The 20,671-nt window shown below is 38.8% G+C and overlaps 3 protein-coding genes across 6 annotated transcripts in view; 1 reads left to right on the forward strand and 2 right to left on the reverse strand.

Annotated features, from left to right (window-relative positions):
• Positions 1 to 1,958, reverse strand: part of LOC131727796 (uncharacterized) — a 2,973-nt gene extending 1,015 nt beyond the window's left edge. The window contains exons 1-2 of one of the 2 annotated variants that reach the window (XM_059019071.1): positions 1,763 to 1,958; positions 1 to 989 (exon numbers count right to left, since the gene is read on the reverse strand). The exon at positions 1 to 989 is cut by the window's left edge and continues 1,015 nt beyond it. In XM_059019071.1, coding sequence (XP_058875054.1) covers positions 1 to 989; positions 1,763 to 1,856 — 1,083 coding nt within the window. In that variant the 5' untranslated portion in view covers positions 1,857 to 1,958. Of the gene's footprint in view, positions 993 to 1,762 lie in introns of both variants that reach the window. The other variant, XM_059019070.1, reaches the window with a different exon arrangement.
• Positions 1,959 to 3,207: 1,249 nt separating this feature from the next.
• Positions 3,208 to 8,441, reverse strand: LOC117968006 (GTPase IMAP family member 7-like). 3 transcript variants are annotated; one of them, XM_034915565.2, is made up of 3 exons: positions 8,290 to 8,441; positions 6,503 to 6,580; positions 3,208 to 5,297 (listed from the first exon to the last, which is right to left on the reverse strand). In XM_034915565.2, exons 1-3 carry the CDS (start codon positions 8,312 to 8,314, stop codon positions 4,402 to 4,404), a joined length of 999 nt encoding a protein of 332 aa, XP_034771456.2. In that variant the 5' UTR covers positions 8,315 to 8,441; the 3' UTR covers positions 3,208 to 4,401. The 3 variants fall into 3 exon arrangements, with proteins under 3 accessions (XP_034771456.2, XP_034771455.2, XP_034771457.2); XM_034915564.2 differs by having other exon boundaries at positions 8,284 to 8,440; XM_034915566.2 differs by lacking the exon at positions 8,290 to 8,441 and adding an exon at positions 6,743 to 8,263.
• Positions 8,442 to 8,668: 227 nt separating this feature from the next.
• LOC117432780 (GTPase IMAP family member 9-like) lies at positions 8,669 to 15,726 on the forward strand. Its single transcript, XM_059019075.1, has 2 exons — positions 8,669 to 9,278; positions 14,106 to 15,726. Exons 1-2 carry the CDS (start codon positions 9,275 to 9,277, stop codon positions 15,155 to 15,157), a joined length of 1,056 nt encoding a protein of 351 aa, XP_058875058.1. The 5' UTR covers positions 8,669 to 9,274; the 3' UTR covers positions 15,158 to 15,726.
• The last annotated feature ends 4,945 nt before the right edge of the window (positions 15,727 to 20,671 follow it).

The raw sequence follows: 20,671 nt of genomic DNA on the forward strand, positions 1-20,671 counted from the left end.
AATCTTTTCCTCCAGCTCCTTTTCTCTCTGTTTCATCTCTTCCTCTCTTTTTTGTTGCTCCTCTTGCTGTTTCTTCATTGCCTCACGCTCTCTCTTTAACTCTTCCTCCATTCTTGTCCTCTTTTCCTCCAGCTCCTTTTCTCTCTGTTTCATCTCTTCCTCCATCTTTTGTTGCTCCTCTTGCTGTTTCTTCTCCATTGCCTCACGCTCTCTCTTTAACTCTTCCCCCATTATTTTCCTCTCTTCCTCCAGCTCTCTCTCCATCTGTTCACTCGGCTCCTTTTCTTTCTGTTTCAACTCTCCTTCTTTTAATTTTGGTTTTGCCTCTTCAATTCTCTTTTCCAATTTGTTCTGTTTCTTTTCTGTCGGCTCCTCCTCTTTCGCCATCCTGTCCCATCCTTTGATTTGAATATTCTTGCTTGCTGTCACCATCCTGTCTATTTTCTCCAGTAGCTCGGTGACCTGAGTGCGATCGCTCATGTTCTTATTGTTGAAGACGTGGTATCTGTTTTCAAACTTCTCAACAAGCTGCTGGAAGTCCTCATCAGTGTCTTCTATGAACTCTTCAATCGTCTGGTCTTCCAGTTCATCCCCATGGGTGAAAAGGAGGAGCGTGTGCTTCTCAGCTTCCTCACCAAACATCTCCTGCAATTGTTCCACCGTTTCCTTCACCTCCTCGGTCATTCGTCCCAGCTGTATCACCAGGAGGAACGCGCGGGGTCCCGGGGCAGACAGGGGGAGACATTTCATAATCTCCTGTTTAACTGCATCAGCAGACAGCTTTGTGTCAAACAAGCCGGGAGTGTCGATCACAGCCACGGGCCTCCCAGAGGCATTCCCCTCTTTCTTCTCACAGTCCTGCGTCACAGAGCAGCCAGAGAACTTAGATTTAAACACTTTTTCACCCAGGATGGTGTTTCCTGCTGCACTCTTCCCACCTCCAGTCCTCCCAACCAGTACAAGATTCAACTTTCTGTCTTCGGTTTTAACTACTTTTGAATGTTTGTTAAAAAAAAAGAAAAGAAAAAGAAAATAAGCATATTTGAAAGAGTACTTATAAAAATCAGTAAAAGACCTTACAATAGTGGCACTATTTTGAAGGAAGTGCAAAAGCGAAGCACATTTTTCAGAGGAATTAAACACGTCATAACCTCCTTTCTGTGTTTGGAAGCTTACAAACAGCGTCACAGCACATGTAAATACACACTAATAAAGAAGGGCTACATGTATGTTAGTTCTGTTCAAAAGCTGTCCATGGCATTCTCCTAACTGTAATAAAGTGTTCAAACATTTCTTTTCAATGATATAATCAATCGCATTGATGAGAAGCCAATGCTGAATCATGAGCAGCTTAAACAAAAGAAACAGGCTAACAAAACTCACAGCGATGTTCATGTTTCAAAACGAGGAATACACAACTTGAGAGTGCTGAAGAGGCCTGTACATGCTTTCAAAATGAACACCGTTTCTTGAGAAAGCACTTATGCATTCTTTATTTATTTTTGAGTTGGACTCGCGCTTTGTTGTATAACCCTAATACAGCGAGTGTAATATAATATGAATTACTATCTTTACTCGGAAACCCAGTCATTATTAAATGAGTTTAATACAACAAGTGACGCAGTTATTATTGACGTTACCTTTCTGGATTTGTAATCCACTAATTCAATTGAATTTCATTTTGAACCCTGAAGTCCATCGTTTTACTCTACAGCGTTATAAAAAAACAAAAAAAATAAAATAAACAAACATAAATTCTCACCCATTTTCAGTAAAAGTGTCTCATTCGATAATGGCGTTTCTTCCTGTTCGGATGAAATAAAATGTCTCCTGCCTCCTGTACTTTTTACTTTCATTTTCACATCTTATTTCCGCTTCTATATCACATGATGTTATATAGAAGCATCCCGCGGTTATTGTAATTCACGGTGCGCTCTCTTCATTTCGTGTCTGGTTTTTTTTTTTTCTTACACTTTTCTCTGAGTAGAAGTGATTCGTCATTTCTTTTTAAATACCGAGAGTCGGTCATCCTTTTCTAGTGTATCAATCTGGCGTTTTGTCTCCGAAAACACCAATAAATAAATCAATAAAATCACACCGGCTAGGTGGATAATTATGCAGATGAGCACTTCATTAGATGTGTTTGGTCTCGTTAAGAAACCAACATCCTGTTTGTCATACATTGAATATTTTATACGTCATGGATTCTATATTTGAAATATTACAACTACTTTTGGCACAACGGCCTTATAAGAAGTTTGCTTTAATTTATACATGTTTGGAAATACCTGATTTCTATATTTTGATGTGTTTTGTTGTACAATTAAATATAACAGGTTAATATACGGGGAGCATCTATTTGCTCTCTGACGTATTTCTGAAGCACCTTTAAAATAAACGATTCAATAACAGCCTGTTGAAATGACGCACTATCTGAAAATCTCTATTCCAGTATAAACAGTGCTGTGCAGGTGTACCCTGCAATTCAAGGATTGTGTTCATTTTAATTTAACTCTCCATTATACTTTACTGATTTTTATAATCGGGTATATCGCGTACATACATACGCACATGTCCAGCGGCTATGGTAAGACATAAATCAATACAATGATGTAGTATTTTACTGCAGATGTAGCGTATTTACGCAATATACTCGGTTATAAACTTAGAAAAGTCGCCTGCAAGTCGGCTTGGAGAAAGGCGTCTGCGAAATGGAGGCTGTGTGGTCCAGTGGTTAAAGAAAAGGGCTTGTAACCAGGAGGTCCCCGGTTCAAATCCCACCTCAGCCACTGACTCACTGTGTGACCCTGAGCAAGTCACTTCACCTCCTTGTGCTCCGTCTTTCGGGTGAGACGTAGTTGTAAGTGACTCTGCAGCTGATGCATAGTTCACACACCCGAGTCTCTGTAAGTCACCTTGGATAAAGGCGTCTGCTAAATAAACAAAAAAAACAATACCCTTTTCAATCACTAGGTGGCGACGTGTAACTAACCACTAATGGTAGCAGCTGTGCGGTAAACTACAATTCAATCACTAAGCAGCTGCATTGACAATGCTAATGGAATCAGATCAAAATGTTGAGTTTGTTTGGTGGGGTCTGATTATATATATATATATATATATAGTAATGCAGTGAGGGGAAAAACTAATCTTTTACATTACAGTTTCAAAGTAAATGTTACTTCAGAAATGGCACTCAGTCAGGGCAACTGTGGCAACATTTTTTATTACAGAATACATAAAAAAAACAGATTATGTTTCACTGCATTTTGACATTTTAAAAAAGACCATTTATAATGTATTCCTCACATGAATCAAAACATACTTTCAACACATGACAAAACAATTTAACAACTTGTCTGTTGAACGCAGATACATGAAGACAATATTAGGCAATTTCTATTTTCTTATTGCAAAAATGACTCAGTTAGTGCAACAGAGAGGTGGAGTGCAAGCATGACCCAAGAAGAACTAGCAACAGTTCTGATTAGAAGTCAATACTGATTTATCACCTCTTTTAATAGCAATCAAACACAAGGGCTTTCTGATTCACTGACAAAAAAAAACAAACTACCAAAATGTAATAAATCTGTACAGTAGGCCTATACAAAAATCTAATGAATACCTGTAGCACACTTTTGTTTTACTTTAGACTACCGGTAACAAACAATAAATCATGCTGCACATAACTGTACACAGTGAAAATAGTAAAAGAGATCATTAAAAGTGAATGATTTTAGCTCATTCTTTTTTTTTTTTACTGTCAACCTACATAGTGCACAAGTAACAGAAAGCAGAACACACACACGTTACAGAAATAATCATGTTTAAATGTGTGCGTCCCTGAGCGAGTCGCTTCACCTCCTTGTGCTCCGTCCTTCAGGATGAGACGTCAAACAAACAAGCTCCTATTGGAAGTGACTCTGCAGCAGCCACTGATTGTGTGTGTGTGTGTGTGTGTGTGTGTGTGTGTGTGTGTGTGTGTGTGTGCGTGTGTGTGGGTGTGTGTGTGGGTGTGACCCTGAGCGAGTCGCTTCACCTCCTTGTGCTCCGTCCTTCAGGATGAGACGTCAAACAAACGAGCTCCTATTGGAAGTGACTCTGCATATAATGCGCAGTTCACAGCCTGCCTCCGTAAAGTGCTCTGTGATGGTGGGCCACTATGAAAGGCGCTATATAAAAATAAAGATATTAAAGATACAAAATAAGGATATAAAATAAACTGCGCGTGTGAAAATAAATTGGACCTGATGCGCCTGAGACGCGCTGAATAAATGGACCGCTAAGGGTTAAAGGCTGCTTGGGTAGGGTAGCTGGCACATCTACTCGTAATTGCAATGTTATTTCTGTATGTGTGTGTTGGGGGGGGGGGGGGGGGGCCCTCTGGCATCGCTTCCCTGCTCACGGGTAGCGACACTTCTCTGCCTCTCTCCTGGCATTCCCCTGCTTCTCCAAGTAGAAGCGTCTGAATTCGTTCAGCTCTCTCCGGTTCTTCTCCTCCAGCTCCCTCCTCCTCTTTTCGCTCCGCTCCAGCTCTCCAATGCGCTCGTCCTTTCGCTTCCCCTCCGCCTCCAGCTCTCGAATCCTCTCTTCCAGCCGCGTCACCTCCCCGCGGTGCTTCTCCTCCAGCTCCCTCTCTTTCCTGCGCAGCTCCTCCTCGTAACCCTTCCTCAGCTCCTCCTCCTTCAGCCGGATCATCTCCTCGACCCGCCGGTACATGTCGCTGCTGTAGAAGCTGCCGGCGTTCTCCTCCACCATCCTCTCTACCTTCTCCAGCAGCTCCGTGACCTGGGTGCGATCGCCGACGTCTGTGTTGTCGAACACGTGATAGCGGCCACCGCACTGCCCCACCAGGTCTCGGAGATCCTGCTCTGAGTCCTCGAGGTACTGCTCGATAGTCTCTTCCAGCTTGTCCCCGTGGGTGAAAAGGACCATGGTGTACCGCGCTGCTTCAGCGCCAAACATCGCCTGAATCTTCTCCACCGCTCTCCTCTCCTCCTCCGTGAAGCGGCCGGTGCGTATCACCACCAGGAAGGCGTGGGGTCCCGGGGCGGACAGGTTGATGCATTTCCCGATCTCCTGTTTGACCTCCTGCTCAGACAGAGTGGTGTCGAACAGTCCAGGAGTGTCCACGACAGACACCTGCCTCTCTGCCACCTCCCCTTCGCTCTTCTCGCACTCCTTTGTGACGGAGGAGCCGCTGAAAGTCGTTTTGAATGCTTCCCTGCCCAGGATTGTGTTGGCGGAGGCGCTTTTGCCAGCCCCGGTCTTCCCTACCAGAACCAACCTCAAAGAAACTGCAAAAGAAAAAAAAAAGAAAATGATGAGTTTATTTATTTGTCAGCTTTATGGTTTTATTTTTTTTGTTATTATTTTTACATGCTTCTAGTCCAGAGCCCCTGGCAGACAAAAACAATATTGCTATGATATTCTGTGAAAACAGTACTCTTTGAATTTGTATATATATAGCCAAGACTTCATACTACAGTACCTATAAAAACCAAAGTGTTCCTATTAGCTCTCCCACACAGGTCCTAAGCAAGAGTCTAGCATTACTAGACAAGATTGGTTTTCAAATGGTTTTAATCCTAAACTCAGAAACCGGACTTTGGACATGTTTCCTCCCTGTGGTTCTGTGAAAACAGTATTGAAGTGCGAGGCTTTTGTGAAAAATATATCTGTTTTTTTTTTTTTTAAATATTCAAACTCAGAGTTCTCTTTCTACTTTAAAAATCTGTCTGTTGCTACAATGATATCATTACAAGCAGTCACACATCTCCTGGCTGCATGTATAGTGGAGTCTAAGAAACAAAGAAACTTGCAAATCTGTGTCTAATTCCGGACACATATAGGATAAAGTGATATGCTCTACCCTACGCTAATCTTTTATTATTATTATTATTATTATTATTTATTTCTTAGCAGACGCCCTTATCCAGGGCGACTTACAATTGTTACAAGATATCACATTATTTTTTACATACAATTCCCCATTTATACAGTTGGGTTTTTACTGGAGCAATCTAGGTAAAGTACCTTGCTCAAGGGTACAGCAGCAGTGTCCCCCCCACCTGGGATTGAACCCACGACCCTCCGGTCAAGAGTCCAGAGCCCCTGACCGCTACTCCACACTGCTATCTATACATCATATGCAATATTCATTCAATTTCAAACACACTATTTGACCAACGAGGGTTTGACACTCTAGAAAACTACTGAACACACAAAACAAAAAAAAAACTCATTTGTACATTTTATAGAAACTTTAAGAGTTTAGTGAGGCTGTGGACAGAACAAAACAAAACGGATTTAAGGGTTAATAAAATATATTGGCTGACCCCCCTAAACTGCTCCATTTGATTAATTTAGGACACAGTTGGAACAAAAACCAGGAGTGACAGCCCCCCCCCCCCCCCCCGGACCAGGATTGGACACCCCTGATTTACAGTTTTATTTTGGGGGTGTCCCAGCTTCCGTTATTCTTTTTTCGCCCGTTACTTACAGTTCACGACTTGATCCTTGCTGTTTCTTCTCCTGTGCTGCGGCCTGTCCTTCAATCCCTCTTCTCCATGGAGCGTCACTGGTAAAGAATACAAAGTTTACTTAAAAAAAAAAAATGTTTGTTTTATTGAGAAATCCAGCTTAAAAATGTGCTCACATCACCCCCCGTCCCGTCCCGACTTGCCCAGCTGCACTGGCTACCTGTAAAGTTCCGGATTACTTTCAAAACTCTCCTGCTCACCTACAATGCCCTTCATCACACAGGTCCCGAGCACCTCCTGCTGACCCGCTGTGTCCCTGCCCGCAAGCTGAGGTCCTCCCGACTTGGACCTGCTTGTTATCCGTAAGCACAAGCGCGCCACACTCGGAGAGAACGCTCGTTCAGCTTCGTGACCCCGACTCTCTGGAACTCTCTCCCAGCTTCGGTGCGTGCAGCTCCCACCGTCGCTCACTTCAAATCAACTCTCAAGACCCGCCTGTTCTCTCTTGCTTTCCATGCTATTCAAGCCTGATATCTGCTATTAGCTGCTGTGTTGTTGCTACTATTTCATGTATTTAATATATTAGGGCAGCAGTGTGGAGTAGTGGTCAGGGGCTCTGGACTCTTGACCGGAGGGTCGTGGGTTCAATCCCAGGTGGGGGGGACACTGCTGCTGTACCCTTGAGCAAGGTACTTTACCTAGATTGCTCCAGTAAAAAACCCAACTGTATAAATGGGGAATTGTATGTAAAAATAATGTGATATCTGTATAATGTGAAATAATGTATAATGTGATATCTTGTAACAATTGTAAGTCGCCCTGGATAAGGGCGTCTGCCAAGAAATAAATAATAATAATAATAATAATAATAATAATAATAATAATAATAATAATAATTATTATTATTATTATTTCGTATAGCACATATTATGCATTTCTCTCTATTTTAAGTATTATGGTTTTTCTTGTTGTTACTGCATCTTGTAAAGCGCTTTGTGATGGTGGTCCTCTATGAAAGGCGCTATATAAAATAAATACTGATTGATTGATTGATTGATTGGTCTGCAATCTCAAGTAGCTGTCAAAAAAACAGGTCGCCACGAACTCCAGTTCATTCAATGATTATTATAATATTTAGTTTATGCGACTGTTTTCATTGTGTACGTTTACTTTTATTAATGTTAAAACCCTAGATTAAAAAAAAGGTATATGAATCTTCTTTGAACTTTTAAAGAAAACACGCTCTTTTTTGAAGATTTAAATAAAGTTTGATATACATTTTACATGACTGTTCACATCACAAAAACGAAACGACACGACGAACGGCGGGTCAATTACAAGACTTTTTGTTTATATAAAACTATTCTTTATTGCACTCTGGTACACAAGAATATTTCTGCAGTAGTCGAGTGATTAATAAACTAACCCGTTTTCTACGAATGTCGTATTTTTTACAAATGAAAAAAATAGACTCCATACGCCATTTTACTAGCAATAAAGGACAAATTCGGGGTAACATTTCCGTTTCGGTTAACTTCCATTTTACAAACACATTTAAAAAAAAAAACAACATTACATATTAACTTACTATGAAAACGTGCTGCCGTAACAGACTAAATATAGGTGGAAATGTATGTTTTAAGATTTTGAGAGAAATAATGTTTCTTTTCTCTCGAAAGAGCCTTGCCATAGGGCCTACCTGACGAAAACGAAACCAAAAAATTCACCCGAAACAACAAAATATTTCAGCTATTTGCTCCTGACAGCCCCTCACTTCATCGCAATAAAATGTTCTACTCACACTGACCGATATCCAGACCTGAAGCAGCCATTCCCTCGTGTTTTGTAACTCTGCTCTTAATATAAACGGTCCAGATCCACCTGTACTTCGTAATACAAATTGAATGAAAAAATATATCGTTAGCTCCGCCTTCTTTTTAGGAATGACGTATTCCCATAGTAACGCTAATAATGGCTTCCAGTTATATACAGTAATGTCAGTGTCTTTAGAAATGTTTTTAAAAACTTTTGCATTCCCTTTTTTTTAAAAAAAGGGGAGTAATTAGTATAACTTCGAAAAAAGTGACATTCTGAAAGTCTTTTAAATGAAGGGTGATTTACACGTGACACCCTAATGCAACTCCGTACTGTCTGCCCTTCGGATGAGACGTCAAACAAACGAGCTCCTATTGGAAGTGACTCTGCAGCAGCAGCAGCAGCAGCAGCAGTTGTTGATGATGCAGAGTTCACCCCCCTAGTCTCTGGAAGTCGCTTTGGGAGAAAAAGCCTCCGCTGAACGACTCGTTAATAATAATAATAATAATAATAATAATAATAATAATAATATCACGGATATGACAGATGAAACGGTAGCCGTGTCAGTCCCGAGATGAAGTGATACCTTTTATTGCAAAAACTCAACAAGAATTAATCACAAGACTTCACGACCTCAGACTGAAGAAGAAACCTTTGAAATCTTGAGATTAATTATTTGTCCGTGCAGTAAAAGGTATCACTTCTTCTTCTCTTGTCTACAGATGTGATACAATGCTTAGCCACCCCTCTATATTACTATTTTTTAAATTCAGCCTCATTAAGCACATTATTAGGGTCTAATTAAGCACATTATTAGCCAAACCAGCCGACACAGCAAGGGGTTAATATCATGTGGGCTGCAAAAGGAAGTGAAAATGAAAGTAAAAAGTACAAGGACGCAGGAGACATTTTATTTGATTCGAACAACGAGAGAAAACGCCATTATCTAAGACGAATGAGACACAATTTTACTGAAAATGGGTGAGATTTTATGTTTTGTTTTGTTTTGTTTTGTTATAACCCTATAGGGTAAAATGACTTTGGGATAAACATGTAATACAATGTAATTAGCGGATTATAAATCCAGAAATGTAACGTGAATAAATAACTGCGTCACTCATTGAGATTCGGTTGTACAGCTTTGGTCAAACGTTCTGCATCATCACCCTGTAAATTAACGAATGTTCTTCATAGAGTCCAATGAAAGCTGCTGAATAATGTGATGTTCCAAAAACCGACAAAACATGAAAAAAATGTGACATTATGAAATCTAACATGAAATACTACTGTACTACTTATGGCTTCCGGTATAGACTTTTTGTAGTTTCTTTGATTATGTTATATGATGTTAAATAAAATATCTAAGTTATATCTAAGATGTTAAATAAAATATCTAAGTTATATCTAAGATATCTACTTACTGTATATTAGGGTTATTCAAAAAAAAACATACAATTCTGAATCCAACTTAAAAAAAAAAAAAAAGTCACGCATAACTGGTTTCTCAACAAACTATTCCTATTTTTAAAGCATTTACAGGCCTCTTAATCACTCTCAGGATCTTTATTTCTCGTTTTCAAACATTAACATCGATAATTAAAGACAGGTATTTATGGGAGAATAGGTGCTTGTTTGTTTCTTTTCTTTTATTAGTTGCATAGGATTTAGCGTTGGCATGTCAGCAATGCGATTGATTATATTAAAACGTTTTAAATCAAATGCTGGAATACTGTATGAGTTATTAAACCGTGAGTTATCAATGTGATACAGTCGTTCATGGGTAATATTTGGACAGAGCTCCCTCAGCTTCATAGAGTCCAATGAAAGCTGCTGAATAATGTTCCCTTGTTAACATATTGAATTCCACCCCCTCTATATAGAATGAACTCCCTCAGCTTCATAGAGTCCAATGAAAGCTGCTGAATAATGTTCCCTTGTTAACATATTGAATTCCACCCCCTCTATATAGAATGAACTCCCTCAGCTTCATAGAGTCCAATGAAAGCTGCTGAATAATGTTCCCTTGTTAACATATTGAATTCCACCCCCTCTATATAGAATGAACTCCCTCAGCTTCATAGAGTCCAATGAAAGCTGCTGAATAATGTTCCCTTGTTAACATATTGAATTCCACCCCCTCTATATAGAATGAACTCCCTCAGCTTCATAGAGTCCAATGAAAGCTGCTGAATAATGTTCCCTTGTTAACATATTGAATTCCACCCCCTCTATATAGAATGAACTCCCTCAGCTTCATAGAGTCCAATGAAAGCTGCTGAATAATGTTCTCTTGTTAACATATTGAATTCCACCCCCTCTATATAGAATGAACTCCCTCAGCTTCATAGAGTCCAATGAAAGCTGCTGAATAATGTTCCCTTGTTAACATATTGAATTCCACCCCCTCTATATAGAATGAACTCCCTCAGCTTCATAGAGTCCAATGAAAGCTGCTGAATAATGTTCCCTTGTTAACATATTGAATTCCACCCCCTCTATATAGAATGAACTCCCTCAGCTTCATAGAGTCCAATGAAAGCTGCTGAATAATGTTCCCTTGTTAACATATTGAATTCCACCCCCTCTATATAGAATGAACTCCCTCAGCTTCATAGAGTCCAATGAAAGCTGCTGAATAATGTTCTCTTGTTAACATATTGAATTCCACCCCCTCTATATAGAATGAACTCCCTCAGCTTCATAGAGTCCAATGAAAGCTGCTGAATAATGTTCCCTTGTTAACATATTGAATTCCACCCCCTCTATATAGAATGAACTCCCTCAGCTTCATAGAGTCCAATGAAAGCTGCTGAATAATGTTCCCTTGTTAACATATTGAATTCCACCCCCTCTATATAGAATGAACTCCCTCAGCTTCATAGAGTCCAATGAAAGCTGCTGAATAATGTTCCCCTGTTAACATATTGAATTACACCCCCTCTATATAGAATGAACTCCCTCAGCTTCATAGAGTCCAATGAAAGCTGCTGAATAATGTTCCCTTGTTAACATATTGAATTCCACACCCAGCGCTTTGTAGTTTTCCAGATACTGAACAGAAAAACTGACATTGAAAAAAAATGTGACATTTCAGAAATCTAACATGAAATACGACTGGACTGCGATTATGGCTTCTGGTATAGACTTTTTTTTATCTATTTATTTTTTTGCAATATAATTTTGCAGTTTATTTGATTACACGATGTTAATTAAATATCTAAATTATGATCATATCGTTTGTTTTTTTTCATGTCTCAATCCTAAAATTGTAGGTGAGGCAACACTTTTGGTCGTAGTTGTAGAACAATTATTTTAATAATGACTTGTTTTTAGTTTTTAAAAAAATAGTAGTAATAGTACATATTTATTGGACTTCAGTTTAGCATCTCGCTTCCTAACCTGCAGCTCTCGCCTGTGTTCAGATACAGCGACGGGACGGGGGGGGGTAATTATTTAAATAAGGGAGCAAATTCTTTCATGGTCATGTGACGCTGCGGTTTATTGTCAAACACTGATCCTTTCTATGTGTGGACACTGTAAAACCATGTTATTATTATTATTATTATTATTATTATTATTAATATTATTATTATTATTATTTTTATTAAATCCAATATTATCAGCGACTAGTGTTACAGAAATAAAATGAAGTGTAAAGCACAGACACTCAGATCTGGCTTTGTACAGATGAAAGATGTAAGTTACTGTTATACTGAACAGCCGCTAGAGGGCAGTGTTACGTTATGCCATATAGCGCGTGTGGAAGCGCTGATAAAGAGTTCTTCAGGAGAGAACCGGCGTGGTGTGTGGTCAGGGGCCCGTTTCCCAAAAGCAACTTGAACCAAACCAGCATCATCAAACCGTCCTAGTGCAACGTTTGCAAACTGCAGTGTTTCCTGAACACCATCGTATTCACGAGTGATCTGACGTGATCGTGACATGTTCGTGGAGGTCGTAATGCACTGCGGGAGCGCAAAGACAGAACTTAGCAAGCTGCTTTGAATCGTCAACACCACCACAGGCGCCCTGGTAGTCGACGGCTCGTTGTAATAAACTTTCACTTAAGCGAAATCCTGCCATTTCTTGCTAACCCCTTTGCCTCACGGAGGACCAGTGTTTGAAGCTTTTACTTTCACTGCCATTACTTCCCACTTATTTTTTCTTTGATTCGTTACCTTATTTTTTAGTTTACAGAATAATATAACCGGGTTTATTTCTACTTCATGAATTCATATTTCTACCTCATTTCGGGCCAATGTGCCTGTATTTTCAACCAGTAGTATATTTTACATTTGATTTACAACAAAACTATAATTTATATATATAGGCTACCCCATACATTAGTTTCAAATGTGTTTCCCAACAAAGCCCTGAAGAAGCTCTTCAAAGCTTAACGATGCACATGAACATCACGAACAAGCGGAGCTTTCACACGTGGTTTTGTGAAACGCACTTCAAGAGACACTAGGAACAGCTGCAAGTTCATTGTGACAATGATCGTGAACCCCAAGTGCTTCTGTTATCGGTAAACGAGCCCCAGAGCAGGCGTCTGGTTTACTTTCACTAACAGCGGGTAAAGAAGTGGCGTCAAAACAGAAGCGAGAGCAGGTGGAGGACGGGATCTGTATAATTCATGTAGGGGACCATTAAGAACTACCAGTGCTATAAAAACAGCTTACTCTCATTGTAAGTCATGAGGTTATTTAACCCCTCTTTTGGGAATAACTACAGAACTCTATGGACCTTCATGGTGTGTATTAGTGTCTTTTGATATACTCACACTAAAGTTAGTTTTAAATGATAAATCATAGTCATATAGATATGTATAGTTTTAAATGATAAATCATAGTCATATAGATATGTATGTTACGGTTTATAGATTAACCTGTAAATGTGTAGATTTACCTGCTCAGCGGTCAATGTATAAAATAACTAAGGAGATGGTAGTTATAATGCTACAGCATTTGAGGTGAATTCGGAAATAAAGTAACGTCAGGGAGCTTAATGGCAAAAAAAAAAAAAAAAAAAAAAAAAGATTTCTGTAAGATCTGTTACATACTTCGGTAAAATAATAATAATAATAATAATAATAATAATAATAATAATAATAATAATAATAATTTCTGTATTTAGCAGAGACCGTGTATTAATGTTTTGTCCTATATACAGGTGTGATTTATTCCCCTTATTTTTTTGCTTTATGTAAAAAAAAAAAAGCACTTTCCTGATTTTATTTTAAATCAGAATTTGCTATAGGTCAGACATTAGGCATGTTAAAAATGACATCTCTTCAGCAAAACCCATGCCTCTGCTGACTGTGCTTTAGTATTATTGAGCATAACCTAAGAGCACGCAGGTTTTGCACTTCAGTGAGAGTCATACAGTGCGCTACGTCATTTTACCGGCAACACATTATTTTATTTTGCGAATTGTTGCCAGACAGTGATCGTGGATGTAAGTAAAAGAGATAGTTTACTACCATCTGGCTTAGTTAGTTTATACATTGACTGCTGAGCTGGTAAATCTACACATTTACCGGTTAATCTGTAGATTTACCGATTTTACACATGAACAGTAACACACACGCACACACACATTGCTTTAGAAAGAAATATATTAGAAAATAAACTTGTTTTCTTTAGCAGGGCCAGGGCGTGGGGATGGAACAAACTTCCATCTCCTCTGAAATGTTTCTCTGAATTTTAATATTTATGACATGTACTGTGTTAAGTGTTTACCAAATGTACATTTACAAATAAAGATCTTTTTATTTCTAGGATTAGAAAATAAACTTTTCCTTTCTTTTAGAAGTGCCAAGGCAAGAGGCTGGAGCATTAGAGGGTGTACAAACACAAACTCCCAGCTCCTCTGAAATCAGGATTGTGTTGCTGGGGAAAACCGGAGTTGGGAAGAGTGCCTCAGGGAACACCATTCTGGGAAGAAAAGAGTTTAAGTGGAAACTCAGCCCCAACTCAGAGACCAAGGAGTGTCTTAAGAAAAAAGGAGACGTTGCTGGAAGACCCGTTGCTGTGGTCGACACACCAGGTTTTTATGATACAGTCCTGCCTGTAAAAGATGTTGTAACTGAGGTTGTGAAATGCATCACCCAGTCTGCCCCGGGACCCCACGCTTTCCTCCTGGTGATACAGCTGGGACGATTCACAGAGGAAGAGAAGAAAACAGTGAAGCTAATCCAGGAGATTTTCGGTGAGGGAGCTGGCAAGTACATAATGATCCTTTTTACCCGAGTGGATGATCTAGAGGAAGAGGAGACGATCGAGCAATATGTCAAAGCTGCTGAAGGTGATCTCAAGAAACTGCTAATGGAATGTGGGAACAGGTATCATGCCTTCAACAACAAAGAAAAGAACGATCGCACTCAGGTCACAAAGCTCATAGAGAAAATAGAGGCCATGGTGACAGCAAACAACAACACCTACTACACCAGTGAGATGTACCAGGAAGCAGAGGCAGCGATACAAAAAAGAGAAGAAGAGATCATGAAGGAGAAGGAAGAGCAAATAGACAGGGAGAGAGAGGAGCTGAAGGGAAAGTGCCTACAAGAGCTTCAAGAAGAAATGGGGAAGATAGAGAAAATCCAAGAAGAAAAACAGAGAGAAATGAGAAAGAGCGAGTTAGTGTTAGAGTGTGAGAAAAGACAAGAGAGAAAGTGGGCATTTTTATTGACACGTCACAGGGAAGATGCAAGACAGGAAGCAGAAAACTCCAATAGTTTCCTAAAGCTATACATAGAAATTCTATTTATAGTGGTAAAAGGAGCAGCAGTGGCAATAGCAGAGACAGGTGTATTAGGGGAACGAACTGCAAAGGCAGTGAGAGAACGCTGTATAACACAGTGAGGTCCAATGGACCAGCCGCAGACAGTACCAAACAGCACACACACACCATTTTTCAATAGAAATTCACATGCAGGTCAAACAGGTTGAAGGGTATTTTCTTTTTCTTTAAGCCACAAGATTCCTGGGCCAATTATCATAACTATTGCTTGACATGTTGGAAAAACACAACAAGTAGAGAAAATCAGTTTAGAATCAATAGTGTGTTTCTATAGAGCAGGGGCGTCCAATCAATCCGGTCCTGGAGGGCCATTATTCCACTCAGGTTTTACAGGTACAATGAGATCATGAACTACTGCAGGGTCTGGATGGGGGTTCAATTGGTTCAATTGAACAATTTAGAGCAGGGCTGGAACAAAGACCAGGACTGGAATTATCAGCTTTGGCCACCCTGCTATAGCGCATGTATTAGGAATGTATTGTTACACAGTGTAGTGTTTTTTAAATATTTCTTTATGCTGCTTTTGTAACAATTGTGATTATTAAATGTTAAATTCTGTAATAGTCGATGGTGTTGCTCAGGTACTGCTGTTAAAATCTGTTCTAATAAAAAGGTATGTTTTGAAATCCTCCCCGGTCTTGCTTGCTGTGTGTGTATCTGTTCCTATCAGATCAAAGTGACGGGGAAGTTGTCCAGAGAGATGGGATCAAGGCAGGTGGGGTGGGGGTTAGTTGATAACTGTGTGCAGGTGAAAGTTCTGCAGTGAGATCTATCCATGGACAGGGACTTTGCTCAGAAGGTGCTCCTGCCCAAACTGACTGGCCTGTGAGTCCCTCGGTTTAAATAACTTTCAATATAAAGGGAGACTAGGGGCTCATTATCAGCCTCTACCTAGCCAGGATAAACCACAGAAGGATGGAAAGGTGGATTCCCTGCTACTGTAAAATGCTTTTAAACAATCCAGCTGTGGTTAACATAGGAGATGCTTCTCGTAAAGATGAAGTCTTTTTTTATTCAAACACCACATTAAAAAATGAATCTGTATGAGTAGATTCTGTTGCTCCAATATTGAGATGCAATCGTTTCATTGAAATACAAATCAATAGATATTTATTAAGTGATGCTTTTTCATTACAGTTCTATGTTGTGAAATGAAGAAAGCTCTGTATGTATTACAAAACCAACCAGAAACAACGCAGGTGCCTTCAACCCCCCCCTGAATTTATATTTAACAACTCAGGTGCCTTCAACCCCCCTGAATTTATATTTAACAACTCAGGTGCCTTCAACCCCCCCTGAATTTATATTTAACAACTCAGGTGCCTTCAACCCCCCCCCCCTGAATTTATATTTAACAACTCAGGTGCCTTCAACCCCCCCTGAATTTATATTTAACAACTCAGGTGCCTTCAATCCCCCCTGAATTTATATTTAATAGCTTTTTTTGCTAACTTTGCTCTGGAATAAAACACTTTAAAAAACAGCCTGGTAGATCCATCCCTGTTTAAAAATCAGGTTGAGATGCATTGCTTTGTACAGCCTACCTCACAGCACTGATCCCTCCAGCTTGCACCTCGCCAGCGCCACCTGCTGATGAAACAGAGAATTACCATCCACCTCCACAACAGAAACATTTCTATCCGCTTTCAAAAACAGTGACAAATACATATTTTTAACATTAACCTATAAATACGTTTTTTTGTTTGTTTGTTTTTTTATTAAGAAGCGTAAACACTAGAGGTTAACATTATGAATTTAGCAGATAGTTTGTGAAGGTTTTTACAAATCACCACCAAAGCTAATAATAATAATAATAATAATAATAATAATAATAATAATAATAATAATAATAATAAAACACATGTATATTTTATTGGTTTTAATAACATTTTTTAAACGGTCAATTTTCTGTTTGCGGACGGATTCTACTTCTAGTAAGAAAAAAATCCGGGTCCGGTCTATTTAATAAAAACAAAACAAAACAGGGTCTTGTTTTTTTTACAAAGCAAGTTCCAGGAGGCAGTCTGCTAAATAAATTCAATTGACTTCCATAAAAATAAAAAATAAAACAATTACAAAATTTTAAAATGCATAATTTTAAAAATTAAACAAATTGTGTATCCTTTAAATCACATAGACTTGCTGAGTTGGGTTTCATAATAAACGTGATCGTTCTAAAAACAAAACGAAATACAAAACAAAACGAAATACATTTTAAATTTCCATTATAAGGTTGACATACCATCTCGTTATTTAGACTTTGGATCTCGTTATTTAGACTTACGATAAAGAGACACTAAGTCAAAACAACGAGATAGTAATTCAAAATAAGGAGATACGAAGTCAAAATAAGGAGATAGTATGTCAACTTTATAATGGAAATTTAAAATGTATTTCGTTTTTTGTTTTTTTTCTTTGGTGTCGGAAATATATAGATATCTATATCTCTCTCTCTCTCTCTCTCTCTCTCTCTCTCTCTCTCTATATATATATATATATATTCTTTTTTAAAACGGGTAAAATAAGCTAGTTTGGCAAGTGCTCTCTTATAGTGCTTTGTGAAACTGTCCCTCTATTACAAATACAAGCACCGACGGTTTTGACAGTATGTAAAATTGAACATTTAAACTGCGGTCAACACTGGGCGAGTTTTCTCGACCTATCTTTAAACGACCAATACAATATTTATTAAGTTTAATACAAAAATAAATATGGTCCAGCAAATCCTCGTTTAACTTTATTATTTTTTTTAAATTCACACCCTCGAAAATATTCCAAGTTAAAAAATTAAGTTAGCGCCACTCACAAACAGAAAACAATTATGTTAAAAAAAAAACATGTCCAAGCTCAAACAAGCTAAATTCTACGTAAACGTTTATAAACACATCGATAATTCTCTTCTGACACAATTTATGATAATTATCATTAATACAATTACAAAAGAGAAGTTGAAATTAACAGGCCGTCTTGTCTTATTGTGAGGCTAAGGTAGTCAGAAAATGAAAATATACATATACCACACATACACAATTTATAAAATTAATTTATAATTTCTCTTATACTCATATTTGTGTTAAAAATTTTTTATTTAAAACGGGAAAATATGTCGATATATTTTTAAGGAGACTAAACGTACCTCTGTCTGTCTCTCACTCTCCCGCTCAACGGCAGTTAGGCTCCTGAAATTCAAACTCACCTCAGCGCGCGCACTGGAACACTGAAGCCAACGGTTTTCAAAGCGTTTCTCAAACACGCATAAATATACATATCAGTAATACTCGTCGAAATCTTCAATAGACTTCAATATTTTTTATTTTATTTTGCTGCTGAGGGAATTTTTTTTTCTCGTATTATTTTTTTATTTTCTGGGGGGGTCACGTGTATTTTTATTTATTTATTTTTTACCTGAAAATGAATTTGAAGTGTGGGACCCATCTTGTGAAGACCGTGTTATGAAACGCGTAAGTGTTTAAATTCAGACTCGGATACAACCCTCAGATACATTAGGAATATATTTATTTGTTTGTTTGTTTTTCAAACTATTAAACTTTAAACTTAATTAAAAAATACAACAGAACAAAATATTGAATGATTACATACCTTATACGTCGTGCTTGACGTTTTTGGTTTTAATCGATAATAACTAAACAAAAACACACCCATAGACTTATTTAAAATATATATAATTTTTTTAAACCGATAAACCTGGGTTTTGTCGATATATTTTAAATAATGTCAATTATTCGCTACTCTTTCCACATGAAGAAAACGGCTTTCAGAAGGCGGGCAGTGTGCAAAGACAGACACGCTACTGACCAATCGTCAACGTTATTGAAACTACGTAATAGGCTAGGGAAGTAATGCGTCATGAGGTTAGCAACGGGCTTAACGACCACGAACCAGGTTATAAACAAACCAGCAACATGGCGTCGCTAGTTGGTTTTTATGCCGTTAAGAAGGTTTTATTCAGAGTGGATGAACCGAAAAGCTTATTGAAATATAAACCCGCTGTACAGTTCTGCTTCTGTTAATGCATATTAAAGCTTCTCTTGTGTACAACGACGGCTTAATTATTATTATTATTATTATTATAGCTACATCAATATCAAACCTTAAAATCAGACTACAATACCATGAAGGATGTTTAATCTTAGGAGAAATATGTGAATAAGTTGTTGTATGCTGGTTGAGATTACTGTTATTATTGCAGGACGCTGTATAGTGATACGCTGAGACGCGGGAGGGAGGGAGAGCGGAGTAAAACGAGATCTGTTACTGCTCTGCTCCCCCTTCTGCGATTCAAAATGCATGCAGAGTTCTACCTGTGGACCTGCTCGCTTCGACACAGCAAGTTAACCTGTGTGTGTGTGTGTGTGTGTGTGTGTGTCAGTGTGTGTGTGTGTGTGTGTGTGTGTGTGTGTGTGTGTGTGTGTGTCAGTGTGTGTGTGTGTGTGTGTGTCAGTGTGTGTGTGTGTGTGTGTGTGTGTGTGTCAGTGTGTGTGTGTGTCAGTGTGTGTGTGTGTGTGCGTGAGTGTGTGTGTGTGTGTGTGTGTGTGTGTGTGTCAGTGTGTGTGTGTGTGTGTCAGTGTGTGTGTCAGTGTGTGTGTGTGTGTGTGTGTGTGTGTGTGTGTCAGTGTGTGTGTGTGTGTCAGTGTGTGTGTGTGTGTGTGTGTGTGTGTGTGTGTGTGTGTGTGTGTCAGTGTGTGTGTGTGTGTGTCAGTGTGTGTGTCAGTGTGTGTGTGTGTGTGTGTGTGTCAGTGTGTGTGTGTGTGTGTCAGTGTGTGTGTCAGTGTGTGTGTGTGTGTGTGTGTGTGTCAGTGTGTGTGTGTGTGTGTGTGTGTGTGTGTGTGTCAGTGTGTGTGTGTGTGTGTCAGTGTGTGTGTCAGTGTGTGTGTGTGTGTGTGTGTGTGTCAGTGTGTGTGTGTGTGTGTGTGTGTGTGTGTCAGTGTGTGTGTGTGTGTGTGTGTGTGTGTGTGCGTGCGTGTGTGTGTGTGTGTGTCAAACGTACATGCAGTTCATTATAGAAACTGAAAACGCTATGCGTTCGAGTGGAGTTTATTGAAATGATAATAAAAAACGAAAAAATACACCCGAACCAAAAATAATAAAAAGAAAAGAAAAATGCAAGCCCAACTTATACACCAATTTAAATAATAATAGTTAATATTAATAACAATAATACTAATAATAATACCCATTTTCAGGAAGAAAGGCGAGGCAGGCGGAGTTTGTGACGTGTTGTCGAGGCAGATGGAGTTTGTGACGTGTTGTCGAGGCAGATGGAGTTTGTGACGTGTTGTCGAGGCAGACGATGGAGTTTGTGACGTGTTTTCGATAAACGATGGGAAGCAGCGCCATCTATTGGACAGGCAGTGTAAGTCACATTCCCCATACTGAAAAAAAACAAAAAAACTCTCCCTATATATAAAGGACAAAGGAATGTAGGTACACAAAAATGTGAATTGATTTTTTTTTTTTTTTTTTAAATCTATAATGTTTTATCATTTATTCATATTTGTTTGTACCTACATGACGTTTTATTTTTTAATTTTGCACCTTCTGGAAATGTTCTCCTT

This window comes from Acipenser ruthenus, unplaced genomic scaffold, assembly GCF_902713425.1.
Source record: "Acipenser ruthenus unplaced genomic scaffold, fAciRut3.2 maternal haplotype, whole genome shotgun sequence".
Lineage (NCBI taxonomy): Eukaryota > Metazoa > Chordata > Actinopteri > Acipenseriformes > Acipenseridae > Acipenser > Acipenser ruthenus.

What these genes read in the sequence shown, in the direction of transcription:
- LOC117968006 (XM_034915564.2), bottom strand. Translation starts at nt 8,314, where the DNA reads ATGGCTGCTTCAGGTCTGGATATCGGTCAGT. An exon ending in AGGTCTGGATATCGGTCAGT is followed by an intron (nt 6,581 to 8,283) that starts GTGAGTAGAACA and finishes ATTCTTTACCAG; the next exon opens with TGACGCTCCATGGAGAAGAG. An exon ending in CAAGGATCAAGTCGTGAACT is followed by an intron (nt 5,298 to 6,502) that starts GTAAGTAACGGG and finishes TTTCTTTTGCAG; the next exon opens with TTTCTTTGAGGTTGGTTCTG.